The following is a 24068-nucleotide window of genomic DNA, read 5'->3' as shown; positions in this document are numbered from 1 at the left end:
CGGAGGGGTGAGCAGCCTGGCCACAAGTGGGCCTTAGCGACGGGCGGCCTCAAGGCGAAGGCGCTGCTGAATGGGTGAAGGAGGCGCCAGACGAGTTTGAGAGAATTCATGGCGGTGCTTCAGGGTTCAGCGAGAGACGCTGTGAAGAGCAGGGAGGCCACGACGACGCGTTGGCAGGTTGGACGAGCGATGGGAGAGGGAACAGTGAAGAAAACTCCACTTGACGGGATGGTACGAGAGAGAGAGAGAGAGAGAGAGAGAGAGAGAGAGAGAGAGAGAGAGAGAGAGAGAGAGAGAGAGAGAGAGTTATTATTTACCAATATTTACATTTCTAACTATTAATCAGCCTCTTTTTGCAGCTCATGAAAGTTAAGAAAGAACACTTTAAAATACCATGATACAAAACACAATACAACGCAATACACCGCCTGAGTGCACGCCTAATGCACGCAGTCCTCCCCCCTCCACCCGCCCTAACGTCAGACCAAGCGTGGGTAACAAGTCCCGCCTGCCAAAACAACTGCCAACCTAAAACGTGTGTGATTTATTTATCCTCTCTGTGAACTGTTGGCATCACCTTCATTCATCCCTCACCAGCTCTAAGGGGAATGAGGAGAGAAGAGTGAGAGGGAAGAGCAGAAGGAGAAGAAACAAAAAAACTATGATGAACCAGGATCCAACCCTCCAGCTCAGAGGTAAGAGGCAGGGAAAGGAAAGAAGGAAGGCTTGAGAGAAAAAGCAATATTGACTTACTGTCTCAGACGAGGCAAAAGGTTGTGCTGTGGTGTACAAGTGTGTATCCCGATCGACAGGGAGCTTTAAAATCCAGCAACTTCTCTACTGCTTTAAATTTAAGATTCATTACATAGCAACGTTCATATTTCCCTCATATACATCCAGTAGCATCAAAACGATACATTTCTTACTTGGCGAATACCGAAAGTTTCCTTTGTGAGGGAAAGCACCACACGGAATTGAAGGAAACCTGAGTAAGCCACAGACACACCGGGACCCTTGACGAGCTAACCCCAGCGTCCACAGAACACTCGACGCGGCCTCGTGAAGGCCCATCACTTTCACAAGGAATGCCCTTCCCATCCTGTCAGGATCTGTTGGGAGGTGACAGACTCTTCCTGGCCAGGCAGTCTCCGGGACAGACGAGGGGATTCCTTCCCTGAGTGAAGGATTAGCGAGAGGTGAGTGAGAGGAGCGTGTGTCCTCGGGAGGCGAGTGGTGGGAGCAGGACAGACATGGGGGACGTGTATGTCTTCAGGTGGTACGAAAGAACTTGTCGAAGAGGTCTTGTTGTTGTTGTTGTTGTTGTTGTTGTTGTTGGTGGTGGTGGTGGTGGTGGTGGCGGTGGTGGCGGTGGTGGCGGTGCATTCCTCCCTCTCCTCCAAGCGTGACCCTTAAAGCGGTGGGTGTGTCGAGGGAGGAATGGCAGGGGCGAGGAGTGGGTGCGTATCGCGTGTTGGTAATTCCACTCCAGCTGACGTGGATACTGTGCCTCAACAATTGTTTTGCCACAACGTAAGTCACAGAGATCTATGTCAAGTTCCTCCCTCGCTCTCTGTCCATCTCTTGCTTTATAGAAGTGTGTGCGTGTGTGTGTGTGTGTGTGTGTGTGTGTGTGTGTGTGTGTGTGTGTGTGTGTGTGTGTGTGTGTGTGTGTGTGTGTGTCGCCACTGTGTGTCTGTATCGCAGCACGAAAGTCGCAATTTGATCTGTGCAGGTGAGGCAGGGAGCGAGGCAACGCAGAGCCTGCCTTCCTAGACTGGAGCGCTGTGATAATGTGATTTTCGGCAGACTTCAGAGACCACAGGCGTAGATGGAGTGCTTTACATACAAGAATGCACGCACACTAAGGTGAGTGGCGTGCAGCCAGTGGGATGAATGGCTGCGTCAGGGACTGTTCAATCATGGCAGAGTTTTTAATTATGAGTAGTTGAAACCAAAATCGTGACACATATCGCATTCGGCCACACTAACCGCAGCCATCTGCAGGTGAACACTCTCACACTGGTCTGGCGCCACGCACTCCGCCCTACCCAGCAAGATTACACACTGCCTCAGCGTTACATGGCATCGCGGTGCAACGAATGAGAGCTGCATAAGACTCCACTCTTTGAGTCACCACTCTTGTCATGCACACAATGTCACACGCCGACACAAAGAAGGAGCAAATTGCAGTGGCTTTCTATAATGTTCTCGAAATCGTGGTGCATTATTCCAGTTGGCTGTTCATTATATTTGCTGTTCCTGGGTCGTTGCATTAGAGCTTTGCTGCAGCTTATTTATCTCATAATACTCACTGCTTGAACAACATTCTTCATACAATGCTATGGTATTTGTCAATGCTAACGGGATCCCTGAGTAAACCAAGGCATGATAATTTAACTAATACAACGTTTGATAATGTATACTTAGGAGGAGGAGGAGGAGGAGGAGGAGGAGGAGGAGGAGGAGGAGGAGGAGGAGGAGGAGGAGGAGGAGGAAGAGGAGGAAGGAAAGAGGTTTAGAGGACCCACTCCCCTCTCACTCTCCCTCTCACTATCACCCTCACTGTCACGTCTCCACTTCTCCTCCTCTCTCACACCTCTTACTTCTCCCCTTGTCTCTCTCTCAGTCATTTTTTTATCCAAATCCGTGACCCACCCACTCCCCTTTCACTTTCACTCTCACATCTCCATCTCTCTTCCTCTCTCACACCTCTCTCACTTCTCCCTTTCTCTCTCTCTTTCTTCCGACTTTTTAATCCAAATCTGTCATCTACCCACTCCCCTCTTACTTTCACTCTTATTCTCACATGTCCATCTCTCTTCTTATCCACGGTCTTTGACAAAATGTGTAGATGTGATTATATATAAAATTAAATCATAAGCCCTTACCATGTGTTGTTGTCCTACAGCGCGGCCGCTCCTCAGGAAATATGCGGGAATAAACTGGGGCGTCCATCCATACTGTGCTCCAGTTGTCGTTATGACCAGCTCCCTCCTTGAGCCTCTAAGTGATGAGGGCGGGCTGGGGAAATACCTGGTTTCACCCTACCAGGTGAAACCAGGCGGCGAATGCACCAACAGCCGCGCCACGCTCTCCCACGCCCCACCCTACGCCCTCCCACGCGCACTGCACACCTAGTTATTTACTTAATCGATATCACCTCTTACGTTCTTGATTTAATTACTTATTGTCATACCTTTCCCTCTCAATGCACAGAAATGCACTGGCGACGCAATGCTACTTCAATTACATGTATAAACGCAATGGTACACTGTGTACGTGGAGGAATGTGTGCGTTGTGCTGTCAAGTGCTGATGCGTGTGTTGCGTGGGTGGCACACATGAAGCCCGTGCTGGAGTGTGTGGGCGGCAGTAATGGTGATGATTTCCTCTGACCCACAATGCCGCCTGGTGGCCGCCTCATCCTCGAGACACTGGCACCAAGACGCGCCATTTTGAGCTACACGGAGATGTGCAGCACGTGTCCTGCCCCAGCAAGCCGTGAATGTGCCCCGATGTCCTCACTGTGCTCCCTGAACGAGCCACACGCGACCCACGCAGCCACGTGACCGTCAGTTGCGCAACCCGCATTGGAGGCAGGTTACATGTTTTCCCTTTGCTACAAAAAAAGACTAACATGGATATAACATAAAATACACTCATGAAGTGACGGGAAATCTGTATGCATTGTGAAGATCTTTTTTTCCAGAGAGAGAGAGAGAGAGAGAGAGAGAGAGAGAGAGAGAGAGAGAGAGAGAGAGAGAGAGAGAGAGAGAGAGAGAGAGTCTTAAGAAAGAAACAACTGAGAACCTGAACCACAAAACATCATTAACCTAACAAATGTGGCGGATGAAAGATAAAAGAGTACAAAGCAATGTAGCGAAACAATACGAAAACCTTTAAAATCACCCTGGAGTCGAGGCATTAAAGTGGTGGGGAAACTGAGTCAAAAATTACCTCTTGCGGCAACAGTAAGTATTCCAGGTCTATTCTGCCTTTATTCCGGCCTCGCTCTTCACCTGCACCGCCCGGGTCCAAAAGAGGAGAGATTAACGCGGCGGAAAATTGTATTATTTTCTTTTAAGAGAAACGCTGCTCAGGGGAGACATTAAAGTGTCTTCAAATGCTGGCACGGTCTTAAGAGTGTTCAAGCAACTCGAGTATCTTTCCTTATCCTCATTTCAGGAAAGAAAAGTAAAAATTAAGTTAAGGCGACCAAAACTTTTATTTTTATTTTACTTGTTATGAGCGATTTCGCCTAAGAGAGAGACAGCACTTAAATTATGGAGCGTTGTGCTGCGTAAATCAAGAACGCCTCGGCCACACAGCTGACCATCGGTGCCTTCTGACAAACAGGGATGCCTCAACTTCATCTACTAGTATATTTTATAAAAAAAAAAAAAAAAAATATCATATACAGTACTATATTATGCATTGATTAGTTTGGGGCCTCAGGAATGTTTGTTGTGTGTCACCTATTTATATTTGCAACGTACGCACTCCTAGAACACAGCAAGGATAAAAGAAGCAAGATTGGAATACGTTCGTGCACAAAGTTTCCCTTCATATCTTCCTCCCACGCAGAAGCAAGTCAAGGACACAATTGCGCGAGTTTGCTACACTTGCACCCAGTAAAAGTAAGAGAGGAAGATGTGGAAGCTCCAGATGCCATCTATTACAAATCCTGGTAGTAATAACAGCCAGACATATGAATAAACAAACTGTCTTGGTGTGGAAGATGAAATGAGGTCTGTGGTGGGCGGTGGCAGAGACCCTCCCTCTGCCTCACACTCTCCTACGCCTCGGCTGGCCAGCGTCTTCACATAATATTAGCGAGGAAGCTTGAGGGTTTGGCGGCGCATCTATTGACATCCTGGCCGGCTGGCGGGGCAATATATTCTGCTTCATATTGCACCTCTAGCTGGAGTATCTTAAAGCCATATGTCTCCGGCACACGTTTCCGATAACCTGGAGATGAGTGGAGGAGCAAATCACCTCCCGGGCCCCTCGCCCCCTCCCATGCCCCTACTGCCACTGCCATTCACCACGTTGCCATTCGTGCCACGGGTCATCAGGCGTCGCTATGTCACGCCTCGCCGCCTCCTGCCGCTCAACGCACAGGCTTTGAATAAGACGTGTGTGATAAGACGCAAGGGTGTTGCGGGATGCGCCGGTGGTGGTGGGCGCCTGCAGCTTTTGGTATTCAGCTAAATCATCATGTATACCAACACGCAAGGTGAATGACAGGATATTTACCCTGATGGTGATGCTAAAGTTCATCTAATAAAGATTTTTTGCCAGTGCTGGTGGAAGCGACAAAGTTTTTGGGAATGAAAGAACACCTCTCCTTACACACACACACACACACACACACACACACACACACACACACACACACACACACACACACATACACACACACACACACACACATATACATACATCTCTTGAAAGGCCTCTAATGGTATCATAAATATCCTAATTTGACTGAATACTCCCAGGACATCACCGAGAGATCTTCGGCCAATCAATCAATCAATCAATAAATACATAGAGATAAGAGGAGGAAGGAACTAGTCTTGCTCTCCTTACCGTACACAGTGAGGGTGACGAGGGTGGAGCGGGTGGACGACATTTCAAAGTCCACCCGGCACTTGTAGGTGGCGGTGTCGGAGCCTCGCGCTGGGTCAAGAGTGAGACGCGCCCCGCTCGGGTCAGGCTTCAGGCACGTCCGCGTGCTGGGGTCAATCATCTCCTTGCGCTCTTCACCCTCCCGCAGGTCCTGTCTGTCAAAGGCACCAAAGGAAACACTTCACCTCCAGCCACTGCTATACTACTACACCATGCAAAACACTGGGGCTCTCTCTCTCTCTCTCTCTCTCTCTCTCTCTCTCTCTCTCTCTCTCTCTCTCTCTCTAAAACGTCCCCTGAGAATCGTGGACTATCGCCTGGGAAAACATTTGGGCATCTTTGTTACCGAAATCTTAATTACACTTTAAAAGTTCAAGAAATTTTGAAGAATAAGTGATATACTTTTTTTTATGCTTAAGAGGATGGTTATGGGTCTACAGTACACACACACACACACACACACACAAACATATAAATCGAGATAATTTTTTCCACAATTCGCGAAGGTAAAAGAGGGTCTGTGTTGTAGCTTTACAAAAAATAATAATTCCACGATAAGGTCGCGGGCGTGGGAATGACCGCCTCCCCTCCCACCCACCCACTTGAGTATGCACGGCCACACAAATTACAACTCGTCACCAAATTACTCAACTAAACAAGGCGTTTCCTCAACACTTCCTAAACTCATAAACATTTCGGATCGATGTTTTGCTTTTTTTGTGCCATAACTGTTGCCACACCAGCTTTGTGCAGTGCAGTGAGTGGGCGTGGCAGATCTCACACCGCCATGTTCCCTCGCCATCCATCACTCTGGTCGCTCATTACTCAGCTAGACATCGCCCCCCGCCCAGGCACCAGCAGTGTGGTGGTGGTGGTGGTGGTGGTGGTGGTGGTGGTGGTGGCCCTGAAGGAGGCAGCACACCACGCAACACCCATAAGTGTAAGTGTAGTGCACTGAAATCACTAGACACAAGTTATAGCTGCCATTGCTGGGTGTTATGAAGAAGTGTTGTTTTCAGTTTTTTGTTAAAAGTGTCCTGTTGGGTGATGCCTTTAATATCTTGTGGCAGTGTGTTCCAGAGCCTGCTGCCCCGCACCAGGACACTCTGCTGTGCATGGTCGGTGCGGCACAGCGGCACAGCGGAATACGGAGGTTTTGTCTGTTTCTTGCTATTGATTGGAGGCCACAGTGTACAGGGAAGGAATTTAGCGATGCATGTACAAGCGAAATGGTCTGTAATGTTATGATGTCATGGAACTTAATTATTTTGTGTTCAGTGAAGAGAGAAGTGTGATCATAACGGTGACGGTAGAACATAATACGAAGCATTTCCTTCTGTGTGAGAAAGAGACTGTTAATTAAAGTTTTAAATGCTCCACCCCACACAGCACAACAATACAACAAATGTGGATATACCGTTGATATGTAAATCAATTTTATAGATTCAATGGGCAGCTGATTCTTTATTCTATACAATAGACCTGTTATTTTACTAAGTTTGGTTGGATCACCTGAAGATCCGCCACCCAACAGGGATCACCTGAAGATCCGCCACCCCAGATTGTCTCACCTGAAGATCCGCCACCCCAGATTGTCTCACCTGAAGATCCGCCACCCCAGACTCTCTCACTTGGTTAGGTTAGGTTAGGTTAGGTTAGCCTAACCTAACCTAACCTAACCTAACCTAACCTAACAATATGAACGCATTAAAAAACTGAGTGGATATAAAAAATGCAGAAAAAAGTTTACTTCATTAAAAGTATGGGATCACCTGAAGATCCGCCACCCCAGATTGTCTCACCTGAAGATCTGCCACCTCGAGTGCGGCTGGGGTGGCGGATCTTCAGGTGATCCATTTGGTTTTCAAAGTATCAATATGAGAGTTCCATTTGAGGGTATTATCAATAATAATTCCAAGAAATTTCACTTCGCTGAGCTGGCTTATAGGAATATTGTCAATTTTGATAGTTAATAAGGGTGGCTGAGACATCAGTGGTCGATTTATCATACAACTGGTCTTTTTAATATTTAGTGTGAGCTTATTACTTTTTAACAAGTTTGCAACCTTGACCATCTCTTCATTTGTAATTTTCTCCAAATCCTTAATATTTTTATTTTTTGAGTTGTATTGATGTGTCGTCAGCGAAAAGTAAAAATTGTAGTACTTCACTACAGCGTGGTAAATCATTAATGTATACCAAAAAAAGTAAGGGTCCTAATATTGAGCCTTGAGGAACACCAGATTTAATTGCTTTACGAGAAGATGACTGATTATTATTTATAGTGAACTGTTGTCTGTGACTAAGGTAACTATTAAACCAATTATTAGCTGTGCCTCTATTTCCATAGTTTTTAAGTTTTTTCTAGCAGTATTGGATGAGATATGGTATCAAAAGCTTTGGTTAAATCACAAAATACTGTAATACTGTAAGACTTTTCGTCCATTGCATCATAAATATATTGACATAACTGTTGCAAGGCCAATTCTGTACTATATTTAGGTCTAAATCCAAACTGTTGGTCTGTTAATATTGAATTTTGAGTGAGATAGTCCATGAGTCTTGAGGCCATTACCTTTTCAAATATTTTGCTAAAAGTTGTTAAGATAGCTATGGGTCTATAATTTGTATGAAGTAGTTTATTACCTTTTTTAAACACTGGAACAATTTTGGCCATCTGGAGATGTTTAGGAAAAGTGCCTTCTTCAAAACACTTATTAATTATGCAAGTTAAAAATGGGGATATTATATTACTGCACTTTTTTATTACTTTAACGTCTATATCATCATGGCCGGGAGAAGCTATTTTCAAGTGTTTTATTATATTTTTAATTTCTTTTTGAACGGTTGGCTCAATAAAAAAAGAAAATAGAGTCGGTTCCGGTAAGTAGCGAGTGAATGGCACTGGTGGTGGAGGAATGTTTGTAACAAGGCTGTTTGCAACGCTACTGAAGTAATCATTAAAAGCTTCAGCCACCTCATTGCTCTGGGAAATAGTCTTGCCATGAAATGTTATAGATTTAGGATTTTCACGAAGACTCTTACCCATAATACCATTGATCATCTCCCAGGTTTTTTTTTAGTATTTCCTGCATTTTCTTTAAATTTAGACTTATAATAATTATCTTTGGCAATCCTGATGAAAGAGGTTAGTGTATTTCTATATTTTTTGAATATTGCACTGTAAGTTAATGGCCATTTTGCGTAAAGTTTCTGCAGTTTGTTTCTTTGTTTTATAGATTTCCGTAGGCCTTGAGTTATGTAAGGCTTATTACTATACTTATCTTTGGTTATGAAGGTTTTAATTGGAAAATGTTTGTTATAGATGCTTGAAAATTTAGTTATGTATGCGTCTAAACAGTCACTTACGCAAGGGCTAGTCATGACTGCTACCCAGTTATATTCTTGTAGCTCAGCTGTAAAATCATTTATATAATTGTCATTTATCATCCTTTTAGTTATGATTTTATCCGAATACTTGTGAAATGACGGTGCAGAAAACGAGCTAAACACTGGGAAATGATCACTGATTGATGAATAAATCATTCCACTAAAATTATAATTTACATCATTCGTCCATATATGATCTATTAATGTGGCTGACGACTTAGTAACTTTTGTTGCTTTAGTTATCACTGGAAAATATGAGTATGAGTAAAATAAATCGGATAAGCTTTGTACACAGTCATGTTTAGCTAGTAAGTTTATATTAAAATCACCTAAAATATAACATGGTAATTGTGCCCTGCTTATAAGACCAATCAAGAGCTCTGATGATAAAAAGTCACAAATACTTGAATTTGGTACTCTGTAAAGTAAACCTACTACAAACTAATATAAGTATGTGTGTGTGTGTGTGTGTGTGTGTGTGTGTGTGTGTGTATACCACTAGTTGCTGCAGATATTGGTAGAGGTGAAGGCACAAGTTAATGTGGATCAAAAATATTTTATGCATATATGCATTTTCAGGCGTTGTTTAACAGTGCTGTGAAATTTAGGAGCGGCTTGGCAACATATACAATGGTATGGCGTGTGTCGGTTAAACAGACTGGCAACTCAATTAGTGTAATGTTACTCTCACTCTGGGAGTATGTCATCTATACTGTCTGGGCTCCCTACCATGTGGCTCCTTAGTTCTTTCCAGCTTGGATGTTTTGGATGGCGTTTGCTATATTGCCTTCTCCGTGGGAAGGTTAAACGGAGTGGTGACTTCAGAGATTTGATAGTGGTCGACGACCGGTAGGAGCCTGGATTCATTGTGTTTGTAACCGTAATAGGATAGAAGGAGCTAACCTAGGGAAAGCTGATCCAAGTGTAGTGTGATGTGTGTAGCGTGATAGAAAGTAGAAAAGAACAACTAACAGAACAGAAAGGAAGAAAGAGAGTCAAGAGCGAGCGCGAGACGTGGATGCGTCCCAGACGCATATTCATGTGATCAAAGAGGTACTGTAAAACTTATATAAATAAAAAGTTGATATTCCCCACCCAATTTTCCCTATTTCGTTTTGCTTCTTAAAAGTTTAAATGAGTAGATCATGTAGCAGAGAGATTGTTCTTTCCTGTAGCATAGTTTGCTTCCACCTAGCCTCCCAAATAGAGCCCCTAGAATTTTTGAAACATAAGTGATCAGACAGAGTGAGAGAGCGACGAGTACGTGGCGCGTCCAGCACGCGGGAGGCAGGTCTCTCACTCCCTTTGCCCCCTCCCCCTTCACTCCTGCCACATTTCCTGTGCACGTCTTTCTGGTGGCATGGGTCCCTGCCTTTGCTCAAGACAGTAGCTGGTGATATATCAAAAAGTATATCTGACAAGAGAGTATTTGTGACTAACTCCAGCTGCTCCTGTGACAGAAGGTTGTTCTGTGTATAGTCTTGTCTTGTTGTGTCCGTGTAAATAGTTTTTTTGACAGGAGCAGGCTCCTTACTTTATTTATTTTTTTCTTGGCTAAGTGCAGTCTCTGATTATTTTTCTATCATGTATGTTTGTGTGTCGTGTGCTTGTCAAGTGCTAGTAATGTCCGAACTCGCAGCTGTGTTTGTTTATATATATATATATATATATATATATATATATATATATATATATATATATATATATATATATATATATATATATATATATATGATTAGACTGTATTCAAGATATAGCCCCTTATATAATGCATATCATCTTGTCCATCTGTAGTTTTCTAATCACAGAAAAGAAAGTAATAAGGAGCTGGCATCAACGCCAGAACAACTCACAAGCGTAGATGAGCTAAGAATAACACGGCAGACAGAGCATTGCACTAATATTTAACTTTAAAAAAATTTTGTTTGTCTGAACACACTAGAGCCGCAAATGTTGTTTATGGTGATAGGTGTGGTGTGGTATACGAGCACCATGGCAAGAGATTCTTCCTTCGTGTGGCTTCGGCCGGCAACAGAAATGGAGAACTTACTGGACTGTGCTGCAAGGAAAGGGTTTTACACCACGGTTGTGGGGCTAACAGTTCGCTCCATTGTGCCTCTCAGTAACCACCACATCAAGAAAACGCTTCATCATATGTTCAGGTTAGACATTTGCCTCATTTCGGTAAGTACCACCTGGCAACTGTCATCAATAAAAAACTTGAAAAATTACACCAGGCAATTGAACCTGCAACAGAATGTTTAGTTCAGGGTTCGCAACACAGAGAACTTATGTCTCTAAACATGGGCTTCACTACTTCAGTCTGCGTAAATAAAAAACATATTTTACAATATTAGGTGAAAACAGTCGTATTTATTGATCTCCAAACGCCAAGGCATGCATAATTTTTTTTTTTCACTTTTTTTGAGTGCTTTATAACTATTTAAGAAACTCCTTTACACAGGAAGGTACCGGTCTTAAGGATGTGCTTCCGGAGGCGTGAGGAAACTTTATGGGCGTGTGACATGAACCGGGAGGAACTTGATTTCCAGGTGCAGTGATTCTGACACATCCTTACTTGCACATAGAGATGTATCTTTATTTGTCAGTAGGTAGAGGAGCTAAGGACTAAAGCTACGGGCCTGAAAGAAGTGTATAGGTAATAAAATGAGAACACGTAGTTTAGGCACAGCTGCATGCAACAAAAAATTAATAAAAAAGTTCCCAATGAAATGCTGCTCCCTTAATAGGGTCTGAAGCGGTAGTCAAAATTTGAAGGATAGGTGTCTTGAAACCTTCCTCTTGAAGGAATTCAAGTCATATGAAGGTGGAAATATAGAAACATTAAGGGAGTTTCAGAGTTTACCAGAGAAAAAGATGAATGACTGAGAATACTGGTTAACTCTTGCATTAGAGAGGTGGACAGAATAGGGATGAGAGAAAAAAAAAAGTCTTGTGCAGCGAGGCCGTGGCAGGAGGGGAGGCATGCAGTTAGCAAGAGTAGAAGAGCAGTTAGCCTGAAAATAGCGGTAGAAGATAGCTAGAGATGCAACACTGCGCCAATGAGAAAGAGGTTGAAGATAGTCAGTTATGTTATGTTATGCCTTGGCTGCTGATGCCACGCATCATTTCCTTTCCTCAGGTAACAGACACGCAGTAGCTAGCTCAGGCTGTGGAGACGTTAATGCAGTACCACTTTCCTACTACCGAAGGTCCTTTTGTGGTGTGCACGTCTCCTTCCTGCCAGTGACCCTGGCTGCAGTTTCCGGCAGGAGTTGTCTGCCACTTTTCCCTACACCCGCACATTACTGCTGGCCAATCACCACGGCATCGCCGATGGTACCTCAAACATGTACATTGTGAACGCATTCCTCAACGTGTTGGACGACATGCTCTCCGATAAGGCCGTCGACGACGCAGTTCAGCTGGGCAGGATTGATGCTGGAGAGGAAACCAACGGTATAATTACAACCCGGATGATGGAACTGATGGAGGACGAAGACCAGTACCAGCAGCTACGAGAGAATATGAAAAAGTCAAAACAAGATGAAAAATTAGTCCCACGTGTTTATCCGATGCCGAAAGATCCTGCTTTTAAGAGTCAGAGAGTCCTGCGTGACCTGGACAAGGAGACCACCCAAACTTTCATCAGCAAGTGCAAAGAAGAGCAAATTACGTTGAACAGTGGACTACTGGCGGTGTTCAACACAAGTCTCGTTGACTTCGTGTTGGAAGGAGGCCTAGAACAAGACTTTTACAGAATCCAAGAGCTTCATGCTGTTAACATGAGACGTTATTGGTCAAGTAACACATCGGGAGCACTGGGTGCTCACAGAATGATGATGAAGAACGTTGTCTCGACGCCTCTTAATTGGAAGGACCACTTTTGAGACTATGCCAGAAGCATCCATAAAAATATAACTAAAAGTTTTCAAGAAAAGTATGCAGTGACGTGTGAATTATTATTGTTGGGTGGAGGAAATGTAGAAGATATTTTTGCAGAACGATCATCACCACAGTATGACTATGCTACATCCAACATGGGTAACATAGACCATATCATCCTGTCAGAAAGGCATAAGGTAAGGCTCCAGCATCTTTTCGTGGTTACCTCATGCTTTACTGAACCTATGGGACACGTTTCACACCCTGCGAGGACGCCTCATATACAGCTTTGTTTACGCCAACGACGTTCTCACTCGGGATAAAGCTCAGAAATTTGTGGATAAGACCTTTGAGAACCTGGTGACAGTGCTGAACATGTAAGCAGAGCAGTACACTGCTAATAGAAAACAAATATGGTGATTTACTATCTCAGAAATCATTAGTATAGCTTGACAGTTGTCATACTCAGAAGACAAGCCACAAGGTGATATGACAAAAGTATTTAACTTATTAATGAAATACCATATAAATGACAAAATATTCAGATCAGTATATAAATTAAAAGATAACATAACAGCTTACTACAGCATAGTGTATCCATATTTACAATAATGTAGCCATGTTTGGTGATCCACCATGAAAACATTTATAGTTATTACTCTACTAAAAAAAAAAAAAAATGTTAGTTATATCTGAAGTACCCCTTAAGAAGGACACATGCGCTATTTGTCCAACACACTATACTGTTAATTCAATTTCATATCAACTAAAATTGGTCAGTTGGTATCTGCATCTCTTATTACTTTAGATAAAATTTCAATTTTTCAAAAATTTCTTTCTTGACATTTAAGATCTCAAGAATACTTACATCCACCTTGGCTGCCTTCAGAAGTTCAGAAAACGTTGGTCACATGTTCATCTTGTATTTTCTGCTTGAAGAAATTAAATCCAGGGAGGGAAGAATGATTGTCCTTCCTCCACGTTAAGGGCGGAGTGTCTCGCCCAAGGTTTCTCTTCCTCCTCTCGAATCCTCGAGCAGAATGGACTCAGGCTGCTGACTCGTCATGATACAGGATCACCGCGTCGAAGCAACGCCTCGAGTGCCCTCGTCACCACCTCCTCCCTCTTTGGTAGGGGGAACTCTGCAGGAGCTGAGGCAATCGTGAGGCCAACAGACACCAGGCGGCAGACAGCTCTCACCACCTGCCACGACACCTTCGTTCAGCTGTTCTCCTCTACCGCTCCGGAAGGCTTTGGTAAAGATTGTGGCTGATCTCACCTGCCCTCAGTACCTGGCACTCATCTGCCGTTGGCCCCAACTCGTTCCTGGTTCAACCCATGCCGGCCGAGACGAGATTCCTACGGCTGCAGGGACGCCGGCCTCCAAGGACTCCCCGAAGACTCTTGGTGATATTGCCGGATATCTCTGTTATTGTTGGGTTGTGTTTTTGTTTTTTGTTAATTATTATTGGGGAGTTCCGTTCTCCCTCGTTTTCTTTACGTCCCAATCTAAGAAGGAGTGTTGACGGGAAGAGTAGCCATCCCGGCCCTGACAGTGTATATCAATAATAATAATTCTCTGTCCCTACATAATTCTAACTATATTACTGTTACGCAGGGCTTTTGCATAGGCTGCCCGTGTTCATAGCAATGAGAGGATGGAGTTTGGGGGAGAGAATGGGATTTAAGAAGCATGTATAGTTTTTCTTTTGCTTGATATCATTATTTTATTTTGTCTTATTTATTTTGGGGTTATATGTATTTTCGTATCTCTGGGTTACTAAAACATTTAATTTGGCTTTTGCAGTCATAATTTGTGTTGTATACTCTGGGTTGGGCAACATGAATCATGCAGGAAGGATGACTGAAAATTTAACAAATTTAACCTTGTCACCTGAGTTGGTAAGGCTAATGCGCCTTAGGGAAATCTATACTGGTAGAGTTTCTGGTCTGGTTCGCGCACACTACCAGGTTAAGGTGTCTCCTGAGTCGCTAAGGGATTACCGGTGTGGCAGAATGAAATGTCCAGAGTGTCCAGAGTGTTCGCTGCCAAACGTGCGTGACATCACCCACTTGCATACCGCCGGCGCCCGATGCATATTTCCGAAGTCTAGAAGAGTAGTTGCCAATATCTCGTGAACATGGTGGACTGGCTTAGGCAAGGTTAGGTTAGGATTAGGTTGGGTTAGGTTTAGACTCTCATGAATAGATGAGTCTTTTAATTCGCTTCAATTCGATACAATGGTAATGATATATAACTAAGTATTTTTAACAATAGTATATTAAGAAAAAGGAAATTTTAACTAGCTAGAACCAACTGATATGGAACGTCAGCCACATCTTTTTAAAATTTCCCTTATAGCTTCCTAATTTTTTCGTTACTTAGTGATCTTTTAACACCTTAATAATCGTGCTACACTATAATTAGCATTGACATAACTTATAGAATAATGTATAATTGTAAAATAGAACTTCAGACGCGACATCCACCCGAGTGATACAAAATATCATATTTTACCATATTGTTACGTATATATGTAGCAGCCCTACAGGCGAACACACAACGATGCTGTGTGTATGAGGTAGCCTCATCTGAGTACATATGTGACTATATATGAGTACATGTGTGAGTACATGTGCGGTGATCTAGGTAGCAGCATTGTGTTGCTCGTTGTTCAGAGGCTGGCGCCGTTAGCGCTAATGGAAAGCATTGACATAAGCCTGTCGGTTGACCTCTGAGGCCCTGTGGTCACGAGAGTGATAGTGTGTATGTGTGTGAGGGTTAGCTAACCACGGAATAATTGTTATACAGTACAGTTTAGTTGTAGTTCTGTGAGTGCATGCATAATATAAGTAGTAATTATCCTTACCAGCATTGATAATCTGCATGACTTGCACTTATATTTTGCAAGTTAGAATAGGTGTAGTTAAATGTCACCTGGCAGAGGTGATGACACGGAAGGCAATGTATGAGGCACTCTGTGGCACTGAGGGACAGAGAGAGAGAGGGTATCGAGACCGCATCATGACAAGACGTTCGAGTGGAGTTTGCGTGTGACTGACTGTGACGGTAAGAGTGCCTGCCACCCCTGTACCTGCCTGAGTGGCCTGACTGTATTTTACGGTTACTTTGTGTACTGTTGTGCAATATATGGACATAAGAAGAAGCGTGTTTTCTTCTCCTGGCCCTGTGTGACTGTTCTCACTGAGAGTAATAAGTGAGTCAAAGCCTGCAGCCGTTCCCAGCCGCCCAGATAAAGTTCTTCCTGACAAATGCGCCCCGAATCCTGCAACGGTGTGAAGTGTCCCTTGCCTGCTGGTGGGGGTACATTTCAATATTAAACAATATCGCCCATGTTACGATCCCGGTTTTCTTTCCAAGAACGTGGACGGTACACTGATCGCAGAAAGTTTTAAGTGTCTGGATTTTTAATGGCCTCAAAATACCTACTACCTGAACTATCCGAAATCATCAGCTATTAAACACTTTCATAAAACTCTTATCTTGCACAGCACGCCAGGAATCACCTCAATGCCAGATCAGTGTTGGATTAGAAAACACAATCATTCTATATAATAACAGAATATGTTAATAATAACGTTAACTTACAAATAAATTGAGGTAATATACATTAAAAGAAATTAGGGAAAAAATTTCTTCCATAGACCAACACAGGGTAATTCCCACACTCAGTCACTATAGTTCCCCCTTACTCAGGGTCTTATATCGCCTCCCTTGTTGCTTAAAGGTGATTTACATCAATATATGACATTCCCGTTATTTCACAAAGCACTAAAACCCTTTTACTGCTTCACAGGCAGGTGGAATATTTTCCCCAGGTGCAGGAATTTTCCCAGATGCTGTCATCGCATCCCCAAACAACAATTCCCGTCTTTTACCTCCTCAGACCTCACAAGACATCACCACCACCGCCACAATTCACCTATAACACCATAACACCATCCCCAAAGACACCAATAACGCCATAAAACCACCACAACCCCAACCACAAAATGGCTGTCTCTCACCCTGACGCTACCCCCTCAGCGTTACATCACCGACACAACTCGCCAAACAAATTTAAGCAAACGAGAGTTCTTGGTACCACAGAAGACTCACCAACTTCATCTTAGAAGTCAGGGTTCTACCACCATATCGTCAATACCTCTACACACCTGCTCAATCACTACACCACCATCCAAATTTATCCTGTGAGAACGCCACCCTTCTTTTCCCTCTGGGCCTCTATGCATCCTGAATTTTGCTGATTCAGATACGAGAGGTAGACATGTATCGTCCCTGGCCTCAACACATTTCATCTCAAATACACCTTTTTCTTACATATACATACATATAAAGAACTTAGATTATGAAAAGAATAATACCACTATGAAAAGAATAATACCACATTATATAAAATGAGAAAATAAGCCTTATAATTTAAATATAAATATAATATAAAAAAACGTGTTCCTTTTAACTTAATCATTCATTCCTTTCTCTGGTAAACTCTGGAACTCCCTGTCTGCTTCTGTATTTCCACCTTCCTATGACTTGAATTCCTTCAAGAGGGAGGTTTCAAGACAATTATTCATCAATTTTTGACCACTGCTCTGACCCTTTTATGGGACTGGCATTTCAATGGGCTTTTTTTTTTTTTTTTGCCCTTGGCCAGTGTCCTTCCTACATAAGAAAAAAAAAAAAATTGTAAACTTGGCAAATAACATGACACCCACTTACATACTTCACCTTCTCCGACGCTTTGATAGACTTCACTGCATCCTGCTCCACGAATGAGTGTCTGTACGATAAGATGGGCGCCCGGGCTGTCCAGACATTTCATCCTGCTACAGCGACCCATAGCGACATGGGGAGCGCAAAGGAACGGCAGAGCCCAATAGACAGTCGACAGGAGATGCACAAAATGGAGGGACCTGCAGTCTGCTACCCCCATACCGTGATGCAACGCAACGCGGAGCACTCATCCGGCGGGGAGGAGGTACCACGACGATGGAGGCCAGTTGGAGGTTAAGAAAAGGGTGGTGGCTCTTCTACCACATACCCTCCCCTTATGGATATGCTGTAATACTTTGTTACATATGTACGTTTTTAGCTTTCAGCAACTCTGTGGGTCATGTATGTACTTGTATTAGTAACATGTCAGCCAGTGTTTCTTTGGGGAACTCTTAAAAATTCACTTAACGTTTTGAGGTCAGCCTGTCACATAAGGGAAAATCCTACAATGAAATACGAGTACTATCCTAGCCAGCAAGTGAAGAAATTGACTGACTTTGAGTAAGTATAAGTATGTAAGTAAGTATAATTTTGTTAATCTACAAATAACGGAAATTAAGATACTCGCAGTCGATTAAATAGCAACAATTATTGTTCCTTCTCAATCCTCCAACTACCATTGGGCCTCCTTTGCTGCTTCATTCAATGGAAATGGTAACCACCATCACTGCGTTTTGCCTGCTGTTCTGAGCGTCAGGATAGGAGGAAGAGAATGTGGAATGTAATGTTGTGTGTGTGTGTGTGTGTGTGTGTGTGTGTAAAATTCTGCTCATATCAGACATAATATCAATGTGTTATTGGTTTGTGTTGTGAATTCCATATAAATTAAGGGGTAATTAAGATTAATCTAGTACAAACTAAATATTATTTATTAATATAAGTAAAATGGAAAGTAATGTGAATGGATCACGAATACTCTTGATGAATGATGTATCGAGGAGGCCAGGAGACATAACAACATAAGAAATAAGGGAAGCTGCAAGAAGCGACCAGGCTTACACGTGGTAGTCCCTGTATGAAAAATACCTACCTATTTCCATCTATTATCCCCATCCATAAACCTGTCTAATCTTCTCTTAAAGCTCTCTAATGTCCTAGCACTAATAACATGATTACTGAGTCCGTTCCACTCATCTACCACTCTATTTGAGAACCAATTTCTTCCTATCTCCTTCCTAAACTTAAATTTTTCAAGCTTGAACCCGTAATTTCTTGTTCTACCATGGTTGCTGATCCTAAGAATTTTGCTTGCATCCCCCTTGTTATAACCCTTATACCACTTAAAGACTTCTATCAGGTCCCCTCTTAACCTACGTCTCTCTAAAGAATGTAAATTTAACAACTTCAATCTCGCCTTGTAAGGAATACTCCTCATCCCCTGTATCCTTTTAGTCATTCTCCTCTGTACTGATTCTAATAGACCTATATCTTTCCTGTAATGTGGGGACCAGAACTGCACAGCGTAGTCTAGATGAGGTCTGACCAGCGCCAAGTATAACTTTAATATTACTTCCGGCCTTCTATTTTTAACACTCCTAAAAATGAATCTTAGTACCCTACTTGCCCTGTTTCTGGCCTCTATGCATTGTTTTCCTAGACGGAGTTCAGAGCTAACTATAATTTCTAAATCTTTGTCGTACCCTGTAACTACCAGAGTTTGGTTGTTTAATGTGTACCTACTGTGTGGGTTTCCTCTACCTACGCTAAGTACTTTCCATTTATTGATATTAAATTGCATTTGCCATCTGTCCGTCCATTCATTCATCCTATTTAAATCTGCTTGCAAGGCGATGGTATCTGATTCTGACCTATTTAATCTACCTATCTTTCCTGGTGCTTAAACTTTTTAGCATATCTATCTCCTGTTCCACTATCTCCCTAGTTATGGAAATATCTGTCAGCTTCTCATTCTCCTCTGCTCTAAACACCTGTTCACTATCTGGCATATCCTACATGTTTTCCTGGGTAAAGACAGTTAAAAAAATACTCATTGAGAATTTTACTAATCTCCTCCCCAGAACTAACCAGCTCCCCATCTGCTGCCTTTAATGGCAGCAGACTGCCTCCTCGGAGGAGGAGGCAGTAGACCCAGTGAGGTCTAAAGCACTGTTCAGGGGGTGCTGTGAACTTATTATTAAACCCAGCTGTGACCTCACTGAACGTTTCCCTTTGTGTCTCACAACACAAGGAGGCAGTCACAGCCTGTCCTCTAAAGACAACTCTCTTCCTCCACACAAAACTACAAGCACCCAATAACACACACACCCTTTATTCAAAAATTTCAAAATCATCATGGCGACTCCTACACCAGCCTCGGAGTCCCCATCTGGGGAGGGGACCATAAATGTCCTCAGGTCGGACTGCCTTTCTGTTGACGACCCTGTGTGTCTTGACACCCCCCTCAACTTATTCTTCATTAACTTCTGCAACATTCGCGGTCTAAGATCTAATTTTCAATCTGTAAAACACCACCTCTCCTCTTCTAAACCTCATTTTCTTTTCCTCACTGGAACTCGGGTGTCTGAGGCAGCTGACAGTAGCCCCTTTTCTGTTCCCTCCTACTTTCTCTATCCTCATTTTTTATCCAAAGCTGGATGCTGCGTTTATGTGAGCAGTGACTTAACCTGCTCTCGTGTCCACGCTCTTGAATCTTCCGAATTTTCCACCATCTGGCTACGACTACAGAGTCACTCTCAAACTAAATTTATCTGTGCTGTATACCTTTCACCTAACTCCTCTGAGTATAAGAATTTCTTTGACTACTTAACTTCCAAAGTGGAGCACATTCTGACCCTCTTCCCTTTTGCAGAGATCTCCATTCTTGGAGACTTCAATGTTAACCACCAGCTTTGGCTTTCCTCTCCCTTTACTGACCATCCTGGTGAACTAGCCTTCAGCTTTGCTATCTTCCACGACCTAGAGCAATTGGTGCAACACCCTACTCGTATTCCTGACCGTCTTGGAGATACGCTCAACATTCTTGACCTTTTCCTTACCTCTAATCCTTCTGTTTATGCTGTCATCCTTTCATTTATCTCCGTTGGGCTCCTCCGATCACAATCTCATATCTGTATCTTGTCCTATCACTCCAATCCCCCCTCAGGATCCCCATAAGCGAAGGTGCCTCTGGCGTTTTGCCTCTGCTAGTTGGGGGAAAATGAGGAGGTATTTTGCTGATTTTTCTTGGAATGACTACTGCTTCCGTGTCAGAGACCCGTCTTTGTGTGCTGAGCGCATAACAGAGGTGATAGTGTCTGGCATGGAGGCGTACATTCCTCACTTTTTTTCTCGACCTAAACCTTCCAAACTTTGGTTTAACTCAGCTCATGCTATACATGAGAGATGGGCCACAGAAGGTACTTAAGCCTTCCATCACCAGAATCTCATGCATTTTATATTTCTGCCCGGAACCATGCCAAGTCTGTTCTCCAACGAACCAAAAACTCCTTCATTAACAGAAAGTGTCAAAACCTTTCAAGATCTAACTCCCCTCGTGACTTCTGGCTTCTAGTCAAAAAATATCTCCAATAACTTTGCTTCTTCTTCTTTCCCTCCTTTATTTCAACCAGATGGCACCACTGCTATTACATCTATTTCTAAAGCTGAACTCTTGGCTCAAACCTTTCTAAAAAACTCTACCTTGGACGATTCTGGGCTTGTTTCTCCCTCTTCTCCACCCTCTGACTACTTCATGCTACCTATTAAAATTCTTCGCAATGATGTTTTACATGCTCTTGCTGGCCTAAACCCTTGGAAGGCTTATAGACCTGATGGGATCCCTCCTATTGTTCTCTGAAACTGTGCCTCCGTACTTGCACCTTGCCTAGTCAAACTCTTTCAGCTCTGTCTGTCAACATATACCTTTCCTTCTTGCTGAAAGTTTGCCTACATTCAGCCTGTTCCTAAAAAGGGTGACCGTTCTAATCCCTCAAACTACCGTCCTATTGCTTTAATTTCCTGCCTATCTAAAATTTTTTAATCTATCCTCAACAGGAAGATTCTTAAACATCTATCACTTCACAACCTTCTATCTGATCGACATTATGGGTTCCGTCAAGGCCACTCTACTGGTGATCTTCTGGCTTTCCTTACTGAGTCTTGGTCATCCTTTTTTAGAGATTTTGGTGAAACTTTTGCTGTTGCCTTGGACATATCAAAAGCTTTTGATAGAGTCTGGCAAAAAGCTTTGATTTCCAAACTACCCTCCTACGGCTTCTATTTTTCTCTCTGTAACCTCATCTCAAATTTCCTTTCTGACTGTTCTATTGCTGCTGTGGTAGACGGTCACTGTTCTTCTCCTAAATCTATTAACAGTGGTGTTCCTCAGAGTTCTGTCCTGTCACCCACTCTCTTCTTACTATTCATTAATGATCTTCTAAACCAAACATCTTGTCCTATCCACTCCTACGCTGATGATACCACCCTGCACTTTTCCACGTCTTTTCATAGACGTCCAACCCTTCAGGAGGTAAACATTTCACGCAGGGAAGCCACAGAACGCTTGACTTCTGGTCTTTCTAAAATTTCTGATTGGGACAGAGCAAACTTTAATGCCTGAAAACTCTATTCTTCCATCTATCAACTCGACACAACCTTCCAGACAACTATCCCCTCTTCTTCAATGACACTCAATTGTTCCCCTCTTCTACACTGAACATCCTCGGTCTGTCCTTTACTTATAATCTGAACTGGAAACTTCACATCTCATATCTAGTTAAGACAGCTTCTATGAATTTGGACGTTATGAGACATCTCCGCTAGTTTTTCTCACCCCTTCAGCTGATAACTCTGTACAAGGGCCTTAGCCATCCATGTATGGAGTATGCTTCACATGTCTGGGGGGAATTTCACTCATACCGCTCTTCTAGACAGGGTGGAATCAAAAGCTGTTAATAGATTTAAAAAAAAAAAAAAAAGGTTAAAAACTGTTAATAGATTTAGGAGAAGAACTGACCGTCTACCAAAACAGCAATAGAACGGTCAGAAAGGAAACGAGATGAAGTTACAGAGGGAAGGATAGAGGCCGTAGGAGGGTAGTTTGGAAATCAAAGTTTTGTGCCGGACTCTATCAAAAGCCAGTGTTACTCTGAGGTTGTTATTGTGCCAATAGAACATAAAAATATCATAGAACTGAGGCCAGGGAAAGCACATGTGACCAGATAAGCAGGTCCTTTAATAGAGCTTTAAGAATCGCTTCCTAAGCTTCAGTTCCTTCCTTTATAAAAGACATCAGGCGAAAGAATGTGTACACTGGTACCGGACAAGCAGAGGACACATGTCTCACCACATTAAACAGTTCATAAGACGGAAGCAAGGGGAGGAGAATTTGTGTATATTTAGGACAAATCATTAAATTAGTTTCTAACTTGAAACAAATCTATATACCCACTGAGTTCAGTTGAACCGTAGGTGCATAGCGAAACAAGCCAGAGGAACAGGTGAAGTAACAGGCAACTACTCAAATAACCAGCAAATAAGAACAACCTAAAATTAAATCCACAAATATGTCTATCAAAATATAAAGAAAATCATTGGCATCAAATCAAGGTTGGTTAGTAAGAACTGTTAAAGAACATAATGAGAAGTACACAAGTAACCTTAGTTAATTATAAAGGGTAAAAGAATCTTTAAGGGAAAAAAATAAAGTTTGTCAGACTACTTTCAACCAATTAGAAAATACACTGTTAAGTAAAGAAGACTCTGAAGGCTATGAACAAGTTGTTTCAGACTACAAAGAACTAGAAATAAATTATAGTGAACAGTTAAATAAATCTGAAAATCAAATAGAACTAATGAAAAATAACTTAAATCAACAGCACCCTTCTACTTCCACAATAGAAGCCGGATAAAGCGGATTGACACATATTCACAGAACTCGGCACCCGTGCCCTCTTAATGGAGGAGATAAGAAACTGTGATGAGGCTGCAACATATTTCACTGATGTCTTGTAATCTGCTGCTCTTAAATCCGTCCCAAAAACCTCTGGACAGTTTTCTAAACGTTCTGTTCTCTTCTGGAATACAAATTGTACAGCCGCCATTCGAGAAAAGCGTGCTGCCTTTTCTCGCCTTCGATCTTCATTTCTTGGAAGCTTTTTGACAAGGGCGTGACCATGTGCATTACACCTTAAAGATTGCTTGACGGGAGTCTTGGGAAAGTTATGTCTCTCTCATCACAGTAGGCACCTTACTCACTGAGGTCTTCTACAGAATCCACAAAATATCTGGGAGGGACTCTGCACATCCCCCACCTGTTTTATCTTATGATAGGGGCACGGTGGCAGATCCAAAGGCACTTGCCGAGCTATTTGCTGAGCACCTTTGAAGTGGCTCTAGAAAAGATCTACACCTTTGGCACTTCATCGTTG

The 24068-nt window shown here is 42.9% G+C and overlaps 1 protein-coding gene across 2 annotated transcripts in view; it reads right to left on the bottom strand.

Moving 5' to 3' along the window:
* LOC135089511 (solute carrier family 35 member F3-like) overlaps positions 1-24068 on the bottom strand; it is a 124698-nt gene that overhangs the window by 81979 nt on the left and 18651 nt on the right. For both annotated transcript variants that reach the window (XM_063985094.1, XM_063985101.1), the window contains exon 2: positions 5592-5785. In XM_063985094.1, coding sequence (XP_063841164.1) covers positions 5592-5751 — 160 coding nt within the window. In that variant the 5' untranslated portion in view covers positions 5752-5785. The remainder of the gene's footprint in view (positions 1-5591; positions 5786-24068) is intronic.

Source organism: Scylla paramamosain, chromosome 33, assembly GCF_035594125.1.
Source record: "Scylla paramamosain isolate STU-SP2022 chromosome 33, ASM3559412v1, whole genome shotgun sequence".
Taxonomy (NCBI): domain Eukaryota; kingdom Metazoa; phylum Arthropoda; class Malacostraca; order Decapoda; family Portunidae; genus Scylla; species Scylla paramamosain.
The sequence above is the reverse complement of the archived record's forward strand: the minus strand, read 5'-3'. Positions and strand labels throughout refer to the sequence as shown.